This window comes from Haliotis asinina, chromosome 15 (assembly GCF_037392515.1).
Source record: "Haliotis asinina isolate JCU_RB_2024 chromosome 15, JCU_Hal_asi_v2, whole genome shotgun sequence".
NCBI classification, from domain to species: Eukaryota; Metazoa; Mollusca; class Gastropoda; order Lepetellida; family Haliotidae; genus Haliotis; species Haliotis asinina.
This window is the reverse complement of record NC_090294.1, coordinates 42881738-42892647: the sequence shown is the minus strand read 5'-3', so window position 1 is coordinate 42892647 and position 10910 is coordinate 42881738. Positions and strand designations below refer to the sequence as shown.

The following is a 10910-nucleotide window of genomic DNA, read 5'->3' as shown; positions in this document are numbered from 1 at the left end:
TTTCTAAGTACGTACCTATTCTTAGCCAATAGGGGTAAAGTATTCCCAAACGAGGGCCATGCTTGATATGCGCGCATGGGAGATCTCGATTGGGCCACATTTGATGTTTACTTGTGTGAAATGATAACTGTATGAGTTACGGTTGAGTGAACATTGAGTGTCGAGCTAACCCAGTCAAGACAACAACCAACCAGAAAAGCCTCCTCCCCCGATGATAATAATGGGCTGGTCCGAACAGCTTCAGTGCTCTGTGTTGAACAGTGTGATGGAAGGTCTTTCGTAGACATGATGCTCTTAGGATGAGGAAATTTACACTTACCTTTTCTCGTGGACAAATAATTAGCTGTTAACATATTTTACTTTTCCTAGCTGCCCGAGTTTTATCCTTCCACCATGGGTAAGTAGACATTTTATTCGTATATTTTCTTCGTTTGCAGAAATATTAGCAACGTTCGCTTCACATTACCGGTAGCAGATCGTATCTCTATCAGTGCGAATGTTGCCGGTTCGACCTTGACATTAGTTTTTGTACACATGGGGTATAGGTATTTTCTCCTGCAGCTCATGCTGTTTGTAAATTACAACCCATTTATTTCAGAATATGCACATCCCTCGAGTACCGTTAGCTCGAATTTGCGGCTGCACTAGCGCATATCGCATGCATATTGTATTCAAAATGGCGGGACGGGTCGATTGAAGACACATCAGGTCAAACACAAGCGATTTACTCGAATCTAATGCACATTCCATTCATCTTAAACAAAGCGGTAAAGAAACTGTTATTCTTTTGTGTGGCCTGTTAGTTTGTCTCATCCTATTGAGTCGTGATCAGTCATGAAATCTTGTCAATAGTGTACCAGACCAATAACGGTACATACATGTAGTGTAATAGTGCTACTTGTAGCTTTGCAAATACCTGTGTATGGAGCAGAAATATATGATCTACCGGTATTTCATTTACATTTTCAGTTCGTTTAGGTCATGATTTTGAATTTTCTCTTTCTTTTCTTTCTCTTATCAATTAAATTAAAAGTAATCGATTAATTAAGGACAGCGGTGCATTTACATACTATCACATTGGTCCTGTAACTTTGAATCACAATGTTTCAAGCTGCTGATGAATTAATGATTGTTATGTTTGATATGAATATGAACACATGAATCTTTGTTTGCCAATCACTTAATTACAGCATCTAATAATTTTACAGCCCCGCATCTGCTTCTGTTATTAATTACACACCTGTAGCACTTAACCACAATGGGATGACACAAAAATAGAATTAGTTTGGCCATGAAGGAATCAAGTTATAGGAAATGCTCAGTTATGACTCAAATAAATTTTTGTTCTAAAATATTTACAGTCAGTGTTTGGATTTCACTCTAGTTGGTAGTGGTGATGCAAGCATGGTTTGAGTGTTCTATCTTGGTTGGTTATTTTGCTAAACATGGTTGTAAAAAGTGTAAAAAAAATCCATGCCTTGTGCCAACAAAAATGTCTTCTGCAGCTACATGCATTTTAAGCTTGGGTGTGAATGTTGCAATTTGACACCATGTCATTGCTGGAGCAGTGAGTCATGCAGCCTTAATACCTGGGTGATGATTTTGTCATGTCTTAGCAGATATACTGCAGATACATTGATGTGTAATCCTGTCGACAGTTATTTGTCATGTTGATTTCACTGTTGAGCAACAGTTTGGATCACAGTAGAAATACGATCAGTGTACTCAGTGAGATGGTCGTGGGGTACTGGTGCAAACACTGTGGATTAAAATTTTTTAATATTTTTGTAAACAACTCTCCCAGGTTTTAAATAATCAATATTCCTTCTTCTAAATTTTATATTTTTTGTGACGAGCTATTTACATTGTGTATAACCTTTTTTCCTTGTATGTTTGAAATGTATGTGTTGTTATGTTGATTCCGATTACGGTGATGTGTAGTACACAAGTGATTTACATTGCGTCGAGACGAGGTGTACATATCATGCCTACGTCATAAAATCATCACAGCAGCATCTAAATACACAAACCTACCTTTGCTTACACTCATGCATTTCTACCCCATAGCTAAGCTCCCTCGAGTCAGCTAGGGAAAGATGCAAGCTGGACTGAATTCATTCAGATTCCACCTTGTTAATGTGCATATTTACTTTTATTTTTTTTTTATTGACTTTTATAAAATTTTGATCTTTATGATTACACCAATGATGATGTGTCAGTTTAGATTTGACATTTGACCCCAAGCCATATGTTGTATTATTTTTCTGTATATGTTCATATGAAAACAACAAAAACATTTTCGACTTCATGACAGTTTGTGCAACCAGTAGGCAACACATGGTTTTCCATTTTACTGGGTTGGGGTCAAAGCATTGATCAATAAATGTAGTAACAATGATTCAATTAACAAAACAATATCCCATACAGTGTGTACTTATTGATCTTCAACGTATCACATCCATTTCAATCTCAGAACAGTGAATATGTTACTGTGGAAATGCTAAACACCCTCTTTGGAATATGCATTTTTACATTTAATGGAACTAATTTGTCAAACTCTTGTCAAATATAAGGCAATTGTTTTAATTTGATTTACAACAACATAAATGAGACATAAAACGAAAAGGCCTGAGCCCCTCATAGCCGTCTCCATACTGGCCTGAATAGACTTGGCCTTAACATACTTTGTCCAGTCAATTTCATTGACATGTTTTAACACTGTTATGAGATTATTGTCCCCTAAATATAGTAATGTGTAAAGTTAAATGTATATAATCAGATTGAGGAACTCTTTAGTGTAAAGGAGCAGTCGTGGTCTCCTTATTACCAAGCTGAATATTATTGGTGGAGTACTATCTGCTTGAGCCAAGAAGGGATGAGAGGTGAATGCTGTAGTAGGGAGGGGATAAGAATTGAAGAGGATTGTTTTATGAATAATATTCTCTAATATGATGAATAGTCTGACTAATAAGTGGTACTACACTCTGATCCTATAGTCAGGGATGCAAATTTGCCCAAAGCTCATAAGATTGAGTTGATTGATCTGTTAATGGTATCTTTAATAAACTTGCAGGCTTTTAAGACTGGCTTATGTTATTACTAGTCGACCTGTTAATGCAATGACTAATTTACATCTCTCATATTAATACAGTCTTGGAATAAAACAAACAACATCACTGGGTTACAGACGAACTTCTATTTTCACAAATCAATAGAATTGATCTTCATTTCTATCAGAATAATTGCAATACTATGGTTTTGTAGCAAGTGCACAGCTTAAATAAGTGCCTTTTCTAACTTGAAGGGCAGTCTGTACGGAATCTTAGTGTGTAAGAACCCGATGTAAGGACCGAAAATGATATTTGCATCTCTTGTGTATTTACCAATGTTTTCTTGCAAAAAATAGAAATGTTAAAGGGTGTTTATCTGTCTTGAAACTATTGTAGTTTTTTATTTAGTTTGACAAACATTTGAACTCCGGATTTCCTTTCTGTTAGTCTGAAATTGAATGTGTGCATGGTCCACATGAATTCAACCTTTGTCAGTTTTCTGTGTAGTTCAGGTACTTATTATGGCCACTACAATCCGTAATGGAAGTCATCACAGAAATGTCATTCATCCTTCCTGAAGTTAATTTGCTGCAGACTGAGTTTGTTATCAAATCCTGTGTAGCAATGGAATATAGATCATGATTTGTCAGCTATCTATCAGTATTTAATTATGGCTCATTCCATTCATATCCAGACATGACTTAAAACCCGATCTTAAAGTTGTTTACATGTGGCGAATGAATTAAGTTCTTTAATCGGAGGCTGAGTTCACTAAAGCATAGCTCTGTATGCTCCAGTACTTCATTATGTGTCAGTGGTGTAGTACTCAGTGTTATCTGGTAGCGTAAACACCAGATAACATTCTTCATACATGAATCACCTGTAAGGTTTATCAATTACAGTGGCTGCTGCAAGGATGTGTTTTAAGACCTGTGTTGTTTCTTTCTAATTATGAAAATGAATATTCACTTACCGACTTAGTATAGTTTTAAGCTTTTAGCAATGTTCCAACAATATCAAGGCAGGGATACCAGAAATTTGCTTCACACAAGGTACTCAAGTGGGGAATCGAATCTGGGTCTTTGGCGTGAGTGAGTGAGTGAAGTTTCATGCTGCTTTTAGAAATATCTCAACAATATCAAGGCAGGGACACCAGAAATGGGCTTCACACATTGTACCCATGTGGAAATCTTGATGTTAGGCATGACAGGTGAATGCTTTAAGCACTAGACTACCCCACTGCCCTGAAAATTAATAGATTGTTGGGTATATATCTCTTTAGTTGTCACTTGAGCCATATTGATTATAAGCAAAGCTAGAGTTTCAGCACAGAGTGATTGTGTTAATGTTTAATGATGCTTTAGCTGAGATGATGATATTAGAATGAGCTTGTTGATTCAGGTCTCTAATGAAGCATTAGGATAATGTCAGAATTTGTCAATAGGCTTAGTGTTAGCAATTCTCATTTTTTATGATCCACTGGTAGTTGGTAATGATATGAATGAATGAAATGTGATGTTCAGGTGTTAATTATTATATCTGATACTCAGGATGGGTAACATTTTGCTTGATGACGTCATAGTGTTCTTGTAACAGTAGTATCCAGTGTTAGATACAGTGGTATCTTAATGATGATTCTCATCACAAGGGCTGTAAGTATGGAATCTTATATATCAACATTTCTGATTCAGTAATATGTCTGCTTGTGACTGAAACAAGGTGTGACTGAAACAAGGAATCATCCTGCATTTTGAACCTTGTCATATATTTATATAAACCATCTTGCATTGTCAGTGTCACATGACATGCAAATATGTTTATATATGTATTTTGACCTGCAGAGGCTTACTTGTTGGGAAAATCAGTCTAACATAAAATAATCATAATTAGTGGTTATAGAGTTTCAGCAAGTTTATGAGTAAGTAGGTGAATATGTTTTTTTCGCCATTTCATCAGTTGACTAAAATACATGGTGTTTAGTACATATTCTGATACAGTTTATCATGATAGTGGTGTTTTAGTAATACTTTTTCATATTTAGTAATACTTTTTCATATTTAGTAGTTATCATTATATATAATACTGTTAATGACATATTGCGTATGAACACGTGGGTTAGAACTGTTTTTTGTGTTTGTTTGAAGAGGCATCTAATGGGATTTGATGACAAGGCTCGCAGATTTGGTTGACACATGTCACTGAATCCAAATTGTGCACATTGATGCCCATGATGTTGATCACATGATAGTCTGATCCCGACTTGATTATTTACACATTGCCAGTATGTAGCTGAAATATTGCCAAATGCGGCATTAACTACTAACTATAATGGTGTATTGTTTTTGTGACAGGCTTCTGTCACCTCTGACTCACTGACTGGTAATGAGGTCGTACATGATCCCGGATCCCATCTTTCAACAGGATTTGGAGTTTTGAAGTGTTATCCCCTGCAGTAGAGCAGACAGTCTGTAACAAATGGAGTCACTAGATAACAATGTGTTCGTTCACACATTCCAGTAATGTTGGGTATAGGAACAGCAGTATTTTCACCTTATCTTGAGCAGAACTTTTGAGATTTCGCTATTAGTCAACACTTTTTTTCTTCTTTTTTAAGTGACTGCTATCAGCAAAAAAGTTAAAAAAGTTATATTACTTAGGGATCAAAATAGTGCTTTTTTTCGTGTGACCTGGCGTGGTTAATATTGACATAAGGCAGATGAAATATTTTCAGTTTGCCTTTGTTGCACTGCTAACAGTGATTAGCTGATTCCCATTACATGTGGTCATTTAATGGTAAATGCTATAAGTTTGACCAGTTCAAATGATTCAATGGCAGTGAATGCCAGAGTTTGTTCTTGATCAAACCGTTTACTCTCAGTCTTACAGCTTAATATGGGTGTGGCCAGTCTGCATGCCAGTGGGCATAACAGGAAATCCCGTTTTCTGATAATAACCTAGTTTGTGGGTTAGTGTGTGGGTCCTGAACATCATAAGACGCTGAACTATTCTTGCAGTCTGATAGGAATCCAGCTTTCAAACTTTACAGGTTTACTTAATGTGTAATGTGTTTATAGAACCCTGCATTGAAATTGCATAATTGGTGTGATGTTTTAAGTTGAAATTGATCACTTAAAGTACGGGTAAACTTGTTATCACAAAGACACACCTAAATTATCTGTCAGTGCCCAATGTCACTCTTAACAAAATTGTGTTTTTTGTACCTGTTATTTATTTACACCATCTTTGATTGTGTGTAACATCTTAAGGCCAGACCAATTTTATTTCTTTTTTTTTAACGTATCCACCTGCTGTATTTATTCAAGTATAATAATAATAGAAGAAAAAAAATGTTCCTCAAAAAAATAATATCCTAAAATTAAGTCCACATGTTTTGGCTAAAAATGTAAACTCACAAAAAAAAAACTTTTAGGCTGTTTATTGACCCGTATTCACTTCATAAATTGCCAAAAGTAAAATACTTTGAGTATTTAGAAGGAATGTTACTTTGATTGGAAATTTTATTTTTATTTTTTTTCCTCGCCTGCCTTTAGGTTCCCAGAGGATAAAAATCTGTAAAACACACAAAAAAAATGGGTCTGGCCTTAAGGTGCATTTGTTGTGGCTGGAAAGGCTACTGTTTAAAGCGCTCACTCATCAGGCAGAAAGACATGGGTGCAATGTTTGAAGCCCATTTATGGTGTCCAAAAACTTCACTCACTCACCCAGTACTTCACTCATTCAGTAAAGTGATATACTTGTAATTGAGTAAGTAGATGACATTTAGTGCCACTCATCAGTATTCTATCAGCATCCTGTAAATATTCAAATCTAAGGTGGACAAACCAGTGGTGGATAGAAGGAGCAACACTCAGCATCAGGTACAATCGCACTCAACCAAGTCGCTGAACCTGGTTACCTGATCCAGTTTAGTCACCTCCTGCCAGAGTGCAGGTCTTCCAGGAACCTATTCTGTATCTCTAAAGGGGTTTGGTCTTGTTGCTATACGACTGAAATGGTGCTCATGCAACATTAAATTTTAACTCACTCTGAACAGGGTTGTATGAATTGGCATTGCTTACTATTTATGCAATTTGTTTGAAGGCAGATGAGTGCTATTTATAAAATTTCAGAATGATTGGAATAGCAGACATTCTCAAGGTTTGCCAAGATGGAATATTTCTTTGAGCAAAAGTATGCAAGATAGTATTTTTGTGGAGTGGAATGAAATGTTGCTCTCTCAAATCTCACAAGCTCATTTGTGCAGATTTGCCATTTCTTTTAGCTGCTCATCAGGTTTGGAAAGAAATCAAACACAAATTTTCTTTCAGGAACTGTGTCTAGTTTTGTGGCATACATTGGCTGGGTTCAGGTGAAATGACAGAATTTCTTTGTTAGTGATTGGTAATGTGGGTACTTTTTCTGAATTAGATGTTTTGAAATAAGATATAGGTGAAGGTCAGCAAAAGTAGGTCACATGTGTAGAAGGGTGTAGGCTAAGTTTCAGCAACAATGAACTAATCCTTTCATGGTGACAGAAAGTGGATATTTTAAATGCCTCAGGATAGTCGATTAGGATGACCTCTTATTTTTGTGACTTATCAAGTGGTTAGTTTCTGTTGCATTGGTAAAAATAAATGTCACTTGGCATTTTTAAAAAACATTTTACTATTTGTAAAACATTTCAGTTTTCACAGCATTATTGTGATAATGTCAAAGCTCACTTCAGTCAGGATATACACAGTTTAGTATGTTCATTGAAATTTTTTATAAAATATTTTAAAAAGTAAACATCTGTAGCCAGGAGTGAGTGAGTTTAGTTTTATGCTGATTATTTTAGCACTATCCCAGCAGGGGATACCAGAAATGGGCTTCACACACACTGCTCATGTGGGGGATCGAACCCATGACGAGTTAACACCTTAGTCACTACTGCCCCAGGGCCCACTGTACTCAGGAATTTGCATCACAAAATATTTACTAAACTTACAACTGTGTGATCAAGCCTGTGAACAAACAAGTTTGTAGTCGGATTCAAAGTCATTATTTTCCAGAGTCCACTCTGATAGATAAGATGTTATCACTTCTGAGAGGTTGTGATAATTATCACAGAAAATTAAGAATAATATTCTGTGAATAATTGTTTTTCAAGGTGAAAATCTCTTTGTGCAAAACACGGGTGTTAAAAATGTTTTCATTTGTAAGATATAAAATTCACTATTTGGTTTGATGAGAATTTATTTGTATCTGCTAAGAGGGCACCTGTCGAAAGTTTACTGATCTCATGTGACCTTTATAAACGAGAGCCATTGAAATGGTGCTTTCAGTACCATCACTTATAAAGTCATCCCAAGTTTTAAATGAATCGTTTTGCGTCCAGACCTGTTAAAAGCAAAGGTCAAGGCATTGTAGCTTACGCACTGGTTAGTAATAGACATGTCACAGTTTTCAAATGAATGGTTTTCAATCTAGACCGTTGGCACCTACCATCTTCATTTATGAGGTTGTGCCTCAGGATTCATGGGGAGTTATGTCCTAGAAAGAAAAAGTGAGCCATTTACAACGGAATCCTTCCTCCTGGTATCTACACAGCGTAAGTGAAGCACCCATTATAACAGATCCTTGGAATTCCTGCACCTTGGCTTGAAAGGTCTTTGAGTATTCTACACATGGTGGTCAAAGATGTTCCTGGAAGATGGCTCAGCTGATCAACATCAAACAGCAGGGAAACATATTTTGTGTTCCCTGTGTTAGGCGGTCTCACTTAGCCGATATGCATTCATTGAAGAACAGGACGAAGGATCTGTTCTGCCAATTTGAGAGTCTGTGTTTATTGTGTGTTTGTGCAGAGGCGTTGATGAACCCCACTTGGACAAATTGAAGGAGGCAGGCTTGTTAAGAATTGTAATAAATCTCTCTGTGATTGCACAAACAGTGAGGTTTGTTTGGGCTATTTGAGAATGAAGGGGAGTTTGAATCAGATAGAGGTGGAGAGTTTTGTAGTGATGTTTATGGTTTTAATGTAACTGATTTTATTTTTCTGGTTTTCATACTAAAAATGTATATTTTTGGAAATGAAATGGTGGTAGGAATGTTTTTTGAATCAACAAGTAATGGATGACTGTGATTCCAGTCATTGCCAAGTTTTGGAGTCAGGTAGTATTTTAAACAGGTTTGGCGTCTCAAGGAAATCACAAATATTGAGTCACCCCGCTATTAGTCATAATAACAGATTTGTTAATCACTGTTAAAACTACTGTTGTTCTCGTAGCCCCAAGACTTCCAGGAAGTTTAGGCTTGGAGTGCTGTGAATATAGTAATACCGTGGAAAGTGATTTGCTTGTGTTTTGATGTGTTTAGTGGCCTGATCTTGTCTCTAGTGTTTTGATGTGCAGAAAAGGGTAGTTTATTTACTGCAGGATTGTTGATGTACTATATTTTGGACTAGATGGGGTAGGGTAGGATAGAACAGTATTTAAAGAGTCCGTTTATCATGCCAAAAACCTAGGTTTGATTCCCCTCATGGGTATGTGTGAAACTCATTTCTGTTGTTCCCCACGATGATATTGCTAATAGTGGCATAAAACTACATGCATGCTGTCACTCTCTCTGGACAGGTTTAAAACTATGCGATCTCTGAATATCTCTAATTTTGACTGTCCCAAATTATTCCTGAAAAGGCATGAATGAAAGTGTACGGTTTTAGCAATATTTTGGCAATAACTGGAGACTCCAGAAATGGGCTTCACACATTTTACCCATGTCTGGAATCAAACCCATGCCTTTAGCATAAGGAGCTGACACTTCAACCACAAAACTACTCCACCACCCTAATTAAAAATGAGCCTGAACCTGAGGAATTCTAGACCTGCATTAACATTGCAGAAAGATCTGGGGGGAAAGGAAATTAATGTGGTTCAAGGACTGCGAGACAGACTAGACAAAAGGGTTATGTGTTAGGTTAAGCAAAATGAATTCTTTAAGGAAACCAAGTATTGAGACCCTGAAGGCTCTTTAATATTGGGAGATGAAGAAGGATGATCATCTGCTACTGAAGGTGAAGAAGGGATCAGAATGGAATGAGGGGGCATTGTTTAACTAATATATGCTTGGGGACTTACAAGAGAGACTCTGGAAGCACATGTGTTAATTCTGCTTAGCCTGATGTCATGAATAGCGTTTGTGGTCAGTGTGACATGATGGGCTTTGCCTGCAAATGAGTCTGTGACGCCATGGCAACAGCTGGGCAGGCGATTGAAGACATGTTTCTATTTCTGGTGTTTGCGAACATGGTACAGTGCTTCACAATGTCTGACAATGTCACAGGGACAGTTGGATAAGCTTTGTCTTATTTTAGCTTAATCCAAGGTGTTGTAAATCTTGAACTTTTGGATATAAACAGTATGCTCTTGTGCAAAGAGTGTATGCTGAAAGGTTATTCAATGTTTCCAATCCTGTTGTTATATCTCCAGACATGGACCATCCTATTGATTTTTAAGTTTTATTCATGTTTAGATGAAATCTGTACATTTAAACTTCACAAAAGTAGTTTTGTGTCATAGTGTTTACAACCCATGAAGATCCAGGTTATAACTGGTCTTCATTGACCCATGTTTGTTGTAAGAGGCGACCAGTGGAATTGGGTGGTCAGGCTCACTGGCTCGGTTGCCACATGTCATCATTTCCCATTTGAGTAGATTGATGCTCATGCTGTTGATCACTGGATTGTCTAGTCCAGACTTGGGCATTTACAAACCACCACCATATAGCTGGAATATTATTGATGAGGGCACTAAAGAACACACCAGGTGCCATTGCATGCCTCTACTACTGTTGTGTGGGCCATTACAAAATAGGAAAACA

General features: G+C 36.9%; 1 protein-coding gene across 5 annotated transcripts in view; it reads left to right on the top strand.

The window, feature by feature from the left end:
* The first annotated feature begins 233 nt into the window (after window positions 1–233).
* LOC137265274 (dematin-like) overlaps window positions 234–10910 on the top strand; it is a 124062-nt gene continuing 113385 nt past the window's right edge. For 4 of the 5 annotated variants that reach the window (XM_067800632.1, XM_067800630.1, XM_067800631.1 and 1 more), the window contains exon 1: window positions 243–397. In XM_067800632.1, coding sequence (XP_067656733.1) covers window positions 394–397 — 4 coding nt within the window. In that variant the 5' untranslated portion in view covers window positions 243–393. Of the gene's footprint in view, window positions 398–10910 lie in introns of all 5 variants that reach the window. The other variant, XM_067800633.1, reaches the window with a different exon arrangement.